General features: G+C 27.8%; 1 protein-coding gene across 1 annotated transcript; it reads right to left on the reverse strand.

The window, feature by feature from the left end:
- Positions 1–2073: 2073 nt before the first annotated feature.
- On the reverse strand, positions 2074–4379 carry LOC129963720 (G-protein coupled receptor dmsr-1-like). The gene has a single exon (XM_056078241.1). It carries the CDS (start codon positions 4216–4218, stop codon positions 3094–3096), a length of 1125 nt encoding a protein of 374 aa, XP_055934216.1. The 5' UTR covers positions 4219–4379; the 3' UTR covers positions 2074–3093.
- Between the last annotated feature and the right edge of the window lie 12032 nt (positions 4380–16411).

Raw genomic sequence — 16411 nt, forward strand, 5'->3', positions numbered from 1 at the left:
AAATTCACTGTACGATAGTGTCGAAATCTACCGGAAAATGCTACCATATATATTAAATAAATTGCATTAAATAATTGTTAAAATAATAGTAACAAAACAAATGAGTAACCAACATTCTTCTAAGATTCTTCATACCAATAATACAAAATTTCATCTTGAGAAACAGTTACTGTAAAATTTAGCACTTTTCCGAAAAAAATTTAGACAATATTAAATCTCGATTCAAGTGAAATAATTTCGCATTTTAAATCGGGTTTATATAAATTGTCAGTAAATATTCTATTCTTAACTAACATTATAACTCAAAAAATATTGTAACTCTTCTTAACTGGTACTGTAAATGTATAATATCGCAAAAAAAAAAAAAAAAAAAAAAAACACTGAAGTTAAACTCGCCACCAGCATCCAGATAGTTGAATGAATTTCAATTTGAAAACACAAGATGCTGTTGCAGATATAGGGCGCCACTGGAATGCAAGTAATTCGAACATGCAGCATTATTATCCAAATGTGAAAGCCAATGAAGAAAAAGAAAACTTTCTTATTTCATTTTCTGAGGTGTCCCCCCCTGCATGTAATTTTATACTATAAATGTAATGGGTGAACTATACCATATTTTTTTAGAAAGAGGGAATAAGATAAATAATTGAAAATTATTATAAGTATTGATTATAAAGAGTAAAAACGAAGTTTGTCTTTACCAAAAAAATTAGTTTGTAAAATAAGTATTCTTATGAAAAGAACCAAATCTAAACAGCAGGAGCCGAAAGCGCTAGCAAACAAAAATGTTTAGTTTAAAAATATGTAGTGATTTTTAATAAAATATAATACGAAACTATACAATCTGATTTTATTTGAAAATAAATGGTTGTGATAATATGACGAGGCAAATAATAATAGTTTTGTTTCGTACTATGAATAATGAGACAAATAATTTATTTCGTCTGTAAAAGATCATTTATTAACTAAAATTGAAGAAACACTTCGTATTATCCATTTGAACTGATAAAATGCAAAATTCACCAATGCATGTGATCTTCAAGGAGTTTCTAAGAAATATCTCCTAAAAAATATAATCGGTTTTTGGTCTAAAATTGAATTCTTATTGAAAGACGACCTGCTGCAATGGGTTATAGAATAATACTAGGAAATATCTGAAGCAATTCTAATTTTTTTAAAGAAAGCGGAACATGTTATGAAAGTTTAAACAGAGACATAAATCAACCAACCAGCACAAAGTGACAGCAGATATACATTCTTCTTAAACTTTCTTATAGTTTCAGATCGAAAGATTATTACGTCATAGCAAACAAAAAAAATTGTGTTAAACCATTTTATGATAGCTTTTATCACCTAGATCTTGTGATCGATAATCCTTATAATACCATCATTAAATCAATTTATACTGCTTGAATTTATACTGAATCTTGATTTATATTCAGTGTTGTTAGTTCTTTTGGTAGAAATATTCCAAATTAATACTTTATTCTATGTCTTGTATTAAAATATGGATAAAATATGATTGCTTTCGAAAATTCCTAAACATCTAAGAAATCTTTATATTAAAAGAGTTAAAAAATGTGTATTCCAAAATTTATGAAGTAAAGAAAAAATAATATTTAATTTTAAAATTTCTGTATAAAATATACTGAAATAATATTTCAACAAATAATATCAATTTTATAGATATAAAATGCTAAGTAGATTGATCGATAATAGAAATTTATTCAATAAATACACGAGAATAAGTTACAGAACAAAAACAAATTCTATATAATACACTGAATTCATTACAACAGTGATGTAATTGACAAATGAGCAATTGGCAAACCATATATTTGTTTAATATTTGTGCGAATGTCTTACTCAACGTTGATTGATATATCTTATTGATAAACCTGTGTATTTTGATTATCAAAAATGTCTAGGCAAATAATATACTTTATTTAATTAGAGTTTGATTCAAAAATAATTATTTAAAGGAGCCCCGGAAAATATTCATAAGTTTTTAAGAACTAGCATTTTTTTATAACGAAAAATGCTTTAAAATTATACAATTGTTCAATCAAAATGCACAGGTTTCTCATAATGGGAATTTAAAGTTGAATGCAATACAAATGATGTAATAATTTTTCAACCACATAACACAGTAGAGAAGTCCAGTTAGGTAGCCATTATTAATTTTTTTTCGAATCAGACCTGATAGAAACATGTAAAAATTTGTGAATGATATCTTTGTTTTCTATGTAAATTGAAAATGGCTCAGTATTGATTTTACCACAAAATGTGTATTTTGATCAGAATCCAAACAGCCATAGTATCTTATGCATGTAGTTTATTATGCAAAATGGTTCAGTAGTAATTGTACCACAAAATGTGCATTTTGTTCAAAATCCAAATACCCAGTATATTATGAATATTTTGTATGGTATTCACACTAATAATGGATGGGGAGTCTTGAATTCTTTATAATTCTTCATCAGTTTCATCGTTATTTAAATCGGAATGAGTATTCAAGTTAGTCTTATATGCAGAGTATCATGAACATATATTGTCTCAGAATGGCGTTGAGTTTTTCAGAATCTTAAACATCTTTATTTTCTTTTAAAACGATCATCTTTCATTTCACTACCTAATACACTTAAACACTGATACATTTCAAGCGAGAGCTGCATAATCACTTAAATAACACTGTATGACCTTCAGCTTCATTAATTGTTCAAATTCAGTCGAGATAAACATCGAAGAAAATGAAGACGATGATGCGAGTCACTATTAATGAATAAATAAACGAGTTCTCTCAGTGAAATATTGCTATTACTAATCATAAATGTTTATTTTACTCGCGAGTTGGACAGAAATACGAGATTATTAATAACATATATATCTTATGTTCATATTTTAAGAAGGTACTTGTGTAGCTTCAGAAACAACAAGAACATTTACTGCACTAAGCTGTCTTGCTTCGAGTTTCGAATCTCAAGAACTACTGCTATAAACAAACATTTTCTAAGTAATTCAGATGCATATACAATAATACCAAGCAGGCATGCAGCAATTCTAAAAGCTGTATTTCTTTTGGATTTGCGCCTTTTAGACAGAAGCTGCTGCTCCATTTGATATATTTTTAAAACAGCTTGGAAAAAAGAGGTAAGCAAAAGTGTTGCGAAATTGTTGACTCATGGAGCAATAGATGATAAAGTTAATTGCACTGTTAATCAATGCTAATGCATCCATTGTGTCACCAAAATTCACATACACATTGTTAAAGAAGTCGATTCCAAGAATTCCACTCAAGAGTGCTAGCAATCCTGATGGAAATTCGGTGAGTAAGAAAAGTAGCAATACCGCAAGGAGCATGCGAGTTGTCCTATCGTGATTTTTGTCAGCTTCAGCAGTTCCTTTCAATATTTGGCGTCGTTTGTTACGTTCATAGAGTACCTTAATCAGTCCTAAGCTGATTCCTGTGAGGGCAACGCATGGTACCAACTTCGTGATGACGCTAAAGATCCAGAAATTGATCTTTTCTAAAAGTCTGTTATGTCTTTGTGCAATATGACTGAAGTCAACTCGGTACATAATTTCGCCATCATCACCTCTGAATACTGATACAGTGAATGTTAGATAGACTGGTATACAAAACACTGCAGACATGATATAGGTTGCAGCAATGGCACATTTGGCTCTTGCCATGCAGCACCATATAGATGAATTTTGAGGAAAACTCACCGCCAAGAATCGCCAAATGGCGACCGTTACTGTCAGCCATGTAGAAATTGTATGGTTTACGACAGTAAAATGTGCGTGAAACAAGGTAAAGACAGTCCAACCATATGAAAACTTTTCTGTTTCATCCAAATCACGCCGAATGTAGTTGTGGAATGTGAATGGGAGATATGACAACATTACTAGCATATCGGCTACAGCGATGCCAGTCAGTATGGCATTAGTTGGTGAGATCATATTCTTCCGTGTAAGCACAATAATATTCAGAATATTTGCAGTAATTCCAAATATACAGAAAGCAAAACTGAGATAGCCATGGATGGCACTGTAACCTCTCTGAAACTGTGCCAAGTAATCGCCAAAGTAGGGATAGTCAATTTCAGTATTGGTTCTAAAGATTGTAGCATGACTGAAATTGGTATGACTCTGATTCGACAGGAAATTTTCATTCATAGAAGCATTTATGTACATTTCAAGATCCATTTCCTCCATTTTGATATCGATTCCTTTAAAACCAGTTAATAATATTATTATATACTTAAATACTAAAAGTTACATCTCGATATATACTAGTTCTTCAATGGAATTATTTGTTAATTTTTCCGCAGCTCCACAATTTCTGAATTATTAGAAATATTTCCTTTAATTTTATAAGCAACATAATTTCAATCAGGTTGATCAATTTTCGAGAGTCGATAACTGTACAATTTATTTTATGCAATAGTCTTTTCTATGTTCCTTTTTTTTCGAGGAAGAATTATTGAAAAACCATTTATTTATCTGCCGTTTTTGTCATTTCATATCATTTTCATTTTATCTGATTTTTTTTTTCTTTAAAACGAATTGTTTGATATATTAAATTACTTTCCTTCAGATTTTAAGGTGTTCCTACTTGAGGAATGATAGTATCCCTTCATTTTCTGTAGTAGTTCTCTCAAATTCCGGATGTCCAGAAACATCTGTGGAGAAAAAATAGCTGAAATGAATACACGTTCAACCAAAGCGAAAAAAATTGTATAAATTAAACGACATAACAACGGGCTTAGTATTAAATACAAAATTTATCGCATTAGTGATAGTATCTACTCCCCAAACCTGTGATATTCTGCATATTTTATGAGTATTCATAAAACATCAAAGAATATAAATTGTATTGAGGTGCCCTAATAGAGAGCTTAATTTTATTCGCAATGTTTCAATAGGTATTTGAAGAAAAATAATAAATTAGTGCCCTTCCCTATGATAATTAAGTTTTAATTTAAAACATAATATATGACTGATCCTCAATTAATAACTCCTTTGTAGTTAAAATTATCACACCAGAAAAAATAATAATAAATTATATAATATACTATTGTTATTCCTAAATTATCATTAGGTTATATCACCCCATGCCTATCAGGATGCAAAAAAATATCTTATGCCAAAATGAAATGGCAATGGCGTATAAGACAATTTTTTATGATATATTTTGTACAATTATTGGAAACATACAATGTTAATTTTTAAGTCTTAATAATATTTTTAATGTTTCTTGATGGAATCTGGATATACAGTGGCTCAAAAAATTGAGAATACACCTTACTTTTATTTGATAAATCCGACTTTCAATATAAACAACACATTACCGGGAAGTGCAAACATGTTTTTATTTTTACTCATAACAAATGGTTTAATTTAGAGTAAAAATAAAGAAAGAACAACGAAAAACTTTTAAATTAAAAAAATTCAGATGCATTTTGAATAAATATACTCGGATTTTTGTCTCAAAAAATTGAGAGTACACCAATGAAATTTTTGCAATATCTCGCATAGAAACAAAGTGTTACTGTTAAGTTGCATGTCTTTTGACTTTTATAATGGCCTCTAAACGTCATGGTACCGATTCGACCAATTTTTGGAGGTATCTGAAGATATTTTATCCAATTTTTCTTGCACCACTTGTTTTAAATAAGTTTTGTTTTCAATTTTGTGTTTTTGCACCACTTTCTCGAATATGACCCACGAATATTTTATGGCTTTGAGTGGTACTGTGGTAGTGTGTGTAACTGCTGTTTACAATGAAAAAGAAAAAAAAAAACGTTTTGACTTTACAAGCATTATGTTTGGGGCTATTGTCCTACTGGAAAATGAAATTTCCATCTAAACTTAAATGTTTAGCACTTTCCTTTAGATTACTGCGAAGTGTATCTAAGTAAACCATATGGTTTATAATGCCATCTATAAGAATTAAATTTCCTACCCCGGATGAAGCCATGCAGCCTGAAATTATGACTTAGTCACCACCATGTTTACGTATAGGACGTAAATTTTTTGGATCCAAAGCAGTATTAGGCTTTCTCCATACAATACGATGGCTGTCACTGCCAGAAATGATGAGTTTTATTTCATTATAAATATAAATTTCTTTCAAAAGTTATTGGTCTTCAATTGATGAGTTTTTGCAAACTATAAATGTTTCATCTGAACTTGCAAGATGATGAACGGTTTCTATCTAACAATGCGACTTTTATATCCAGCATGTCTAGTGGCATTTCGCACAGTTTCAGCACTTATACTTCTGCCTATGATTTGAAAAGTTTCTGCAACAAGTTGGATGAACCATAGGGTCGCAGAAAACTAAGGGAAAGTGCTAAAAATTTAGGTTTAGATGGAAATTCCATTTTCCAGCCGGACAACGACCCCAAACAGAATGCACGTAACGTCAAAATATGGTGTCATTTTCATTGTAAACAGCAGTTACACACACGACCACAGTACCCAGACATCAATGCCATTGAATATTCGTGGGTCATACTCGAAAAGGTGGTTCAAAAACACAAAATTAGAAACAAAATCCATTTAAAACAAATGTTGCAAGAAAAATTGGATAAAATATTTTCAGATACCTCCAAAAATTGATCGAATCGGTACCACGACGTTTAGAGGCCATTATAAGAGACAAAAGACATGCAACTAAATATTGAGACATTCTTTCTATGCGAGATATCGCAAAAATTTCATTGGTGTATTCTCAATTTTTTGAGGCAAAAATCTGAATATGTTTATTCAAAATGCTTCTGAAATGTTTCAATTTAAAAGTTTTTCGTTGATTTTTCTTTATTTTTACTCTAAATAAAACCATTTATTATTAGTAAAAATAAAAACGTGTTTGCTCTTCTCGGTAATGTGTTATTTATATTGGAAGTCGGATTTATCAAGTAAAAGTAAGGTGTACTCTCAATTGTTTAAGCCACTGTAAATATTTTTTTAATAACATTTACATCCGTAATTGTAAAAAAAAAAAAATAGCAAACGGTTCACTAAAAGTTTATCAAACTGATTTTTCAAAGGGAAAAACTCTATATTCTTATAAATCACAGTTCAATTTTGTCTTCAACCCGCTTCCATAAAACAGCTATTATATTGCTAAATTTAAATTATATTATATTTTACTACATTTTTAGTTCGCAGAAAGTAAACATAACTAAATCATTCAAGTAAAGAGTAATAAATTTAATTACTAGAATTTTTATATTAATTTCTCTTTAACTATGATTTATGCTAAGAAAATATATATTAAATCTTAAAACAGCAAATTAAACATTAATTTAATTAGGTCTTGTACGGCATTCCTTTAAAGAATTCTTTTATATTTTCTAAAGTAGTATATTATGAATTTAATAATTAAATTTTTCTATCAAAGTATCTTTAAATTTTGAAGTTTATGAAACTGCTAATAATTTTGAAGCGGAATTATTGTTTTCGAAATTTGCTTAGAATATTTATTTTAATTAAAAAAAATCATCAGTTTTAATTTATAAGGATTACTGGATTAAAAATGCAATACAGTTAAAATAAAGTTAACATCTTTGTTTAAAAAAAAACATTTGATTTCTTGCACTTTTACAAATATTTGTATTGAAACTTAGAGACATGCTCAAATTTCCTAAATATATATTTTTTAAATTTTATAAATAAAGTATACTGTAGAGTTTCAATAGACATTTCTAAATTTAAGATTTTTATTAAGAATAATTACTTTCTGCGTTATTTGAGCTTTAATAAGAAAATGTACTCCAACAAAATGTGAAATATATTCTTTGTTTATAACGTCTAATGATTTATTTTTTCCTATAATTAAAAATAAAGAATGCAGTATTTTCGAAATGCCTTTTAATGTCCATTTAAATGTTAAGACAATCCACTATTTGTGTTAAAATTTGAATGCATTATTAATGGTAAAAATAGCAGCAAATATTTCTTTTTTTTATGTCTGGTTTTTTTTCTTTCCTTTTTTTTTTTTTTTTCATTTTGACAGATGTCTAGCAATGCAGTTTTCTATACCACTTTTTTTAATCTTCAAGTCGTTTTTTTTTCTTTTATTTCATTTAATTAATCTCCAAGAAAATTTAATACTCAGGGATCCTAATAGTCAAAGTTTGTTTTTCATTACTTGGGTTCGTCATTACAGATGAAAAGTTCAACAAATAAGATGATTAATTCGTTTTGTTAACTTACAAAATGAATAATAACGTTAATACATTAAGACTTTTACAGGAAATATTCTTGACAGCGCTTTGAGAAAATGCATGAAAAAATTTAATTATAATAAATAAGATTACACTAACCGCCCTTATTGAAAAGAAAAAAAAAGTTGAACTTTATTTCTTCTTTTTTACTTAGTAAATTTATTCAATTAATTTTAAATGCCTTTTGTCTTTGTTATTGATACGATTCTTTTTTTCTTGATATACAAAACAATATATTTTTAAAATTAATTCTTAAATTTATATCTAAGTTAATTTTTTAAAAAAATTATTGCCTATTTATATTTATTTATGCTATTTTCTATTTAAATCTATTTAAGCTAATTTTAAAAATTCATGCAATAAAATTGCTAATTAATAATTTTTGAATGTGCATCATCATGATCTATCAAAGGAAAAATGTCAGCAAAGTAAGAGCCAACTCATAATCTATTATTTCAGAAAGAATGAATAGTTAAATATTATTTTAAAATCATACAAACCAAGAAAACATTTAATTAATAAAATATTTAAATTTTTAATACAGACTTTTTTATATGAAAAGATTTAAAGTGTGTATCTTTGGTCATTTAAATATTTTTAATTATTTTTACAATAATAATTTGACATGAAAAAACACAGATTGACTATTAATTTAAAATTAAATTTCATTATTTATCTGTATAGCATGTATACTACTTTGGTAGATAAGCATAATGAAATTAAACGAATAGAATATTGAAGTGAAATAAAAAAATCAATAAATATTTATTTTAAACTTTCCTTAATTCACACTCTTAGGTTTACTGTACTGCACTAATGGTTTGCATAAAAGCATTTAAATTTCATTAAAGCCTTTTTTAATGTATGCAAATCAAATAGTCTTGAAAAAACACATTTTTACGAATTATTAAAATTGCTTCCCAACGCAATTCCCAATCTCTTGAGAAGGAAGATATTTTTATAAATATTTATGATGGATGCCGATTGAACGACCCTTAGCTTTAGCGACTAACTGGCAATCATTTGTCATGTAGAGATGTAATTTTGTCATAACTGAAGATTCCAGAAACTACAAGAATCCTAATCACAGTTGCTTTAAGATTTCGATTTATGTCGTTTATTCTAGAAGCTCCTGTGCCTTGTCTCAGAACTATAAAAAGTCCAGCAAAGAGTTGAATAACTGTGTTGCGAGTTCGTTTGATTTGAGCTCAACTAAGCTGAGCTGAGGTGAATAATTCAGCGATTTCTTTCTAAGCACTTTCTGCTGTTGCCGTTATTTATTACGAACTTATTGATTGTGTACTGCTATTTTGTGTGTTGCTTCGACTGTGTTTTGTTACTGTGAATTCAAGATTTTGTATAGAATAAAACGTCTTTATCATAACTGAGCTTGTGTCACCTTTTTACCGTACAACCTATGGATTGATTTCGGAATATTTCTATAACGTCACACTTTAAAAAACTCGTTCTAGTACATTTAATTAAGAAAATATTTTAAAAATACGGAGCCTATGCAATGTCTGTTACTTAATATGTGTCTTATATTGTTGGCGTTATTATTCCAAATAGAGCATTAAATAATGAAATATTTATAGCAGAGTTATGTATCACATATTCGATACATTCTTTTGAATAGTAGTGATTATGCAGTTTCCGAATAACATTGAGAGTTTAAAAAGTTATATATATGAAGACTGAATTCACCCACAGTATTTGATAATGCTAGAAAATCGAATTTGATATTTTAAAGCCACCAATGTACACATGAAAGCCTTAAGAATTTAGATGCTGAAGGCCCTCTGATTCAATTTTTTCTATATGTCATATAACATATAATTAAAAACTGTTTTTCTTTTCACTATTTTCAAATGTCGTGTGCACTGAACTTCTCAAATTATTTCAACTGATTTTAAAATTATTTTTAAATCCTTCCTGCGATAGCCGTAATAAGAACTTACCGGATTTCGAGAGGGAAGACCGAAATCTTCGCAACCCCAATTTTAAGCCCCACTGACCACTTCCAGGAAAAGTTATTTTCTCTATTGGTAGTTCCCATTCCTATCGCGTGCAGTGCAAATCGATTTACTGAAGAAATGTTATATTAGCTTGCAGGCATGTAGTTTCCAATTATTTCGACGATCATCGACGGAAATCGCTATTACACATGACATATACGATTTTTTTTCCGATTGTGGTATGAAGAGCGTGGGAGTAGTACGGAAGAAATATGTCTTTTCCTTGCTTTGGCAAAATAATGAGACGCTGGTGGATTAGTCAATGTTTGGGTAAACACAGGAGCATTACATTCAAGGTAAAAATCCTTCTAGTTCTTTGCGGCTGCCAAAGACCCATCAATTTCTTCTCTCCCACGGAAGTTTATCCCTTCTTTTCTGTGGTAAAAGAGGATTAGGGTAACAAAAACAAAGTTTCTATAACATAGGAATTCTATTTTTATCCTTGGTTGTTTGCTTCATTATATGTGCCAAGAAGAGAGGGAAATTATTCATCGAATTTTTCTTTAAACTTATCATAAACGGATTTATTGTATCGTGTTTTATGAAATTAAATTTAATGCACCACTCAAAATTTTCATAAATAATATTTGTTTTTGAGAATATATGAGATATCATGTAATTCAAAGCATAATTTCGTATAGGAAATTGTGATCTTGTATAAGTATTGAGATTTTTTCAATAAAAAAGTTCATAACTGTATTTTTTTTTCATTTGGTCAAAATGAATTGTTATTGTCAATTATTTAAATTTCGATCATAAGGTTCGCAAGATAATGCAATCAAAAGCCTTAAAATGGAAGAAAAAAACTCATATTGTACTTTTAAAAAAAATGTCATTTGGATCGAATTTAGATTGTAAATTAAAACATCAGAAACTTAAATGGAAAGTATCTTAAAATACAATTTATTTCTTAATAGTGTAATAAATGTGATCATATGGCTATGAATAATAGTTTATATTTGGAAATTGAGAATGTTACTACCAGTATGAGTTTTGATATTAAGTAATAAGTTTTGATACTAAACATTGCAAATGCGAATGAAAAATTAGTTAAACCGTTGAAATAAATATTATATTCGAAAAAAATCACAATAAACATTTATAATAATATGATGAAATGTAAAATTAAGAAATATACAATCAGAATACAGTCAGAAAAAAATAGCTAAGGAGGCAATAGAACATTAAAATTAAATTGATGTATTTACCATTGTTAATTGCTAAGAAGCGAGGATTTTTTTCTAAGCTTGTAGTGTCATTCTGTTTTTTTTTTTTTTTTTTTTTTTTACAAACTCGAAAAAAAACAATTCACGAATGCTATAAATTTAAATTTTAGTTTTTTTCGTTTTTAGGTATATTTTTTACTCTGGTGAATTTTAGGAATATTTAGTTTTACCATTGATTTTAAAAAAATCCTTCAAAATCTAACTATTTGAATTGATATCAATGTGGGCATAATTTAAAAGTTTAATACTTTCAAATATTGAACAGAAGAACATTGGATTTTTTAAAACATCTGGGAATTATTTTGAGCATTAAATTTTATCTAATTTTTAAATAAAATTGTATTAGTTTTTTTATAATTTTTTTTTTTACATATTCATTTCAAATTTTAGTTTTTATTGCATATCCTGCTTAATTGCATAATATGTAATTCTGATTTTGTGGATGAATGTTTTTACTTTTATAAATGAATTTTCAATCATGAAGTTAAAATTGAAAAATTCCTCAAATATAATTTACAATTTTCCAAATAAATGCATTTGAAGGTGAAAATAAAATCATCTTAGGAGGTATAAAGGAGGATGATAAGGGGGGGGGGACTGTGAACCTCTCTTTATCTTTTCAAACTTCAGTTCATGATTTCGTATAGCCATTTTCACTTGAGGATTTTTGTCTCAATTTCATTTAAGCACTTTCGTGAAGAATTCATTGGAAGTCTAGCCCATTTCACAACTAAAATTTTTTAAAGAAATTCCATTTTGTTAGCTCTCTCATGCTTATGTTATTTCTTCAAGGATTTTTTTATTTTTATTTTTTATGTTTGTGTTATGGGAAATTGAATAAATAAAGCTTATTTTCTTCTATCAAGTTACATTTCTTCTAGTCAGATATAAAAATTGAACAAATATAGAATTATCTTATAAAATTTAGAATTTTTTTTTGTATTGAAATTGAATAAAAATGTTTTAATAGCGAAAGATAAAAATAATAAGAAAATATTAAACAAATCATGATTCCAGTTTTTAAACTTGGTATGAAATCAAGTTTTTCGTTATTGATGGAACATATAATGGAACGAATGATTTTTTTCTCTAGCATTTAGGGCATTATATGAAACAAATTTCGTATCACTAAATTAATAAATTTAATTCCATCTGTAGAAGTAAGATACTTCTTTAATCATACCATAGAAAATATAATACATTCCTATTTTAATTTATGTATGCTGATGGTGTTTCTTTATAATGATTAAAGATAGGAATAAATAATCCCATAAATGGAAAAACTATATTAAACATTATGCATTTAAATGCTGTGGAATATCTAAAGAGTTTTCACCATCTAGTCAAAACTTTCTGCAGTAAAAATAGGTAAAGGTATAATAGGTATTTCAAAGGTAAGAAATATTCTTTATACCCTTAAAAAAAAAGACAACCTTTAAGGGTTTGGTATACAAAAAAAGAGCCCCTTTTGCTCATGGCTTATGAGCCAATGTATTCTCGAACATTCTTTGAGAATTCTGAGAACGCTCCATATCCTTCAAATCAATCTGGTTGAGCATCTCTAATATATAATACACTAGTCTTTGGGAACTCATTAGTCGGACTTAGAGAACACACACACACAATTTTTTTTATGATATATTGGTGTACTGGGATCCCGCTGTAGTCTTATTCAGCGAGCATTTGGGGCCTTTCAGTATTGAGGGAGTTAAAATTTAAATTTAAAATATGCTCGGAGCTGATGATGAATGATTGGTATAGTAATGCTCTTGCAATCAAGAATTATAATTTACTTTATTGAAATGATTAATAAAACTTACAACAAAAGCGAAAGAGATACGTGCATTAGTTCAAATATCGTGAACTGACTATTGTTCAAAGTTAACTAGCACATTTCTCAAAATGTCTCTCCTATACTTCAAAATAATACATCTTGATCATTAAATTGTATTTAAACCATTTGGATATAATGCTGAAATACCTAATATTATATGAAGGAAATAATGATATTTAATATCGGCAGAATTAATAATAATAACTTCGGCAGAATTCAGCTAAAGAATTTGAATTGTGTAAGGTGGGGGGGGGGAGGGGTTGATGGAATTCTGCACTGTCTTTGGAATAATGTTGCAAAAGGTATTAGATAACTATTCGTTCAACAGAGAACGTCACGATTGCAAAATCTTCCTGAATAACCTACTGTCATTAATCACCTATGAAGTAAGATTGAGGATGTTTTGCTTACTTTATACGCAATTTCCTCTTCAGAATAAAATACGATTCATTAATCTTTCCTCAGCTTGTTTGAATAGAACAATCTATTACCAACTTTTAGATTTACCTGTACTGAGTTGTTCTTCATGTATTGTTATGAAACTCGCGAAAATTGTAACCTTTCATCCATGAGATAAATTAATTACAGCATTGTGCAGTACTTCAATAAGGATCATTATAAGGAAGATATTTCGCGATGAGCATACATCCATTTACAGCACTAATATATCCTTGAAAATGCATTTCTGGTGTATGTATGCAACCTGTATCTCATTATTTGCAAGAAGCTTAGTTATGAGTATATTTCGTTAACAAAGCATCTCATGAAGTGGGGAGTAAGATTTGTCGATGTTCAATTTCTTAATGATTTCCATTTGATGGAAGCTTAAAGAGTGGAACGAAAAATTCACCAGAATTTCGTCTGCTATTGTAACAGCCTATCCCTTAAGCTTGTTTATATTGTAGATAATGACGTGGATGATTAAATATGCGAAATCACTTGGACAAATTTAGATTGGAGGATATGATTCAATTTGCAAGAAGGATTTCTTTTCTCACCGTGCAAGATTGTTCATGATTGAAAGAGAAATAATTGCAATCTAAATATTCAGAAACTTGTTTTTATGTTGGAGTGCTGAAATGCGTTAGAAACTGAAACCGAAATTATTCATAAGTATATTGTTATTTAAAACGGAGATGTATTTTCTGTTAAAAATAAGAAAAAGTATGCAGGATAGAAAAAAAATGAAAATGAAAGCGTAATCTCAATTATAAGAGTTCAATATTCTATTAATACAAATTAGTTTCTTTGAATTTTGATTTGATTACGATATATAAAAATAAAATGGTATTCTTGGTCGTTTTTAGTTGAATCAAATGTAAAGCAGAATATCTTTGAGTCTGCGTGGGTATTTCAAAAACATGTCTACAATTTCTATCGGATTTAGGAACGTTTTGCAGATGAATTGTTTTAATTATTAATTAATACTGTCAAAATTTTAAATCCAGTAAGGTAATTAAAATTTCATGTAAAAACTAGGCAAGGTTTCGTTGTTTATTTTCAATATTTTTTCGAAAATTTTATATTACAAAAATTATTTTAAATCGCTTGAATTTTAAGATAATACATTTTTAAAGATGCCTATTTCATTCTTGTACAATTGTTCCCTAAATCTGAGATTTATTAAATATGAATTTCCACTATGTGTTTCCTTTTTGCAACAAAAAATTTCAAAACATCAAATTTTGACCGTTGCATCTAAGATTTTATTCTGCATAATTTTGATGTTACAAGAGGCGAATATATTTTTGTCTTGTGAATATTATTACTCTAAGCGATACGTTATATTTTCGAGATAATTTTCTAAATTTTTAAATTAATTTATTATTGCTTTTAAAGCTTTACTTTATATAATATGTGTGTCATCACTTTTTTAAGTTTCTTTAATTAAGTTTTATCCTTTTTTTAATATCCACGGTTTTCCTTCTTTAAAAACATTACGTTACAAAAAGATTTCCACTTACGTGCAGTTTGAAGTTATGTAATTTTAAAATTAATTTCTAGATTCAAGCTCATTAAAAAACTGTTACTTCTCTCTCCTTTAATAATTTTTATTCTCGAAAATTTTTTATATCAATAACAATCATTATATTAGAGCAATTAATTTATTTTTTAGTCAAGTTTTCAGAACGTAGTTTCTTATTTTTTATCCACGATTAAACACTTTTATATGAGATGAATGATATGTAATGCTCGGTCACAGTGAAGTTTGTGTTTAGTTATGACTAAATATGCGTTTAAAAATGGTACACAGATTGAAATGATAGTGAATGTTATTTGAAAAGAATTGGTACGTGAGCTTACCGTCATCATGAATTATAGTTTTTCGACTATTTTATTTAATTTTTGATTAAAGTATTGCATTTGATTAATATAAATTATTAATTATATAATAATATTTAATAACACTTAATATTTTAAAAAAAGTTTTAAAATAACTTTAAAAATTTAAAAAAATCCGTTAACATTTCCCTTTTGTACAAGTTACACTGTGTAAAATCAATCAAGTAAATTTATCATTTAGAGATGGCTAACAAAAATGCATTTTATTTTTTAATTAAAAAAGAAATGGCAGTGGATTTGATACCCTTTTTAGATCATACTAAATCGCTTGACCCTTACATTTAAATAAAATAAATAAAAAAAATGTTGCTTCATACAAAATCCTTAATTTTGATTAAAATTATGTCTCATCTTATTTTACTAAATAATTTCATGGTGTTTTTTTAATATACACTTTCTACACGTACCCTTTATATTCTTTTGTCTTTGAAAATTTATTTTATTATAATTGATACTAAGTTTTCCGTTTTCTTCCACCCGTATTTTTCATTAAAATTTAAATATTTTGTCTTTTTTTTTCGTAAGAATCATGATCAAAATCAGAATATATGTAATGTTGGTTTAAATAAAATATTTCAATGTAAGTACCTGAATATTATAATATATAACATAAGTTCTAAAATTCAGTTTATTATTATTTGCAATAGTTATTCAATGCTTACTTAATTTTAAATTCCATAAAATAATTTTTGCTTTACCATTCAGCAGAAGCTCACAATCAAATATTAACTTTACTAATCGCCTAATTTTCTGTAA

Source organism: Argiope bruennichi, chromosome 3 (assembly GCF_947563725.1).
Source record: "Argiope bruennichi chromosome 3, qqArgBrue1.1, whole genome shotgun sequence".
Classification (NCBI taxonomy): Eukaryota; Metazoa; Arthropoda; class Arachnida; order Araneae; family Araneidae; genus Argiope; species Argiope bruennichi.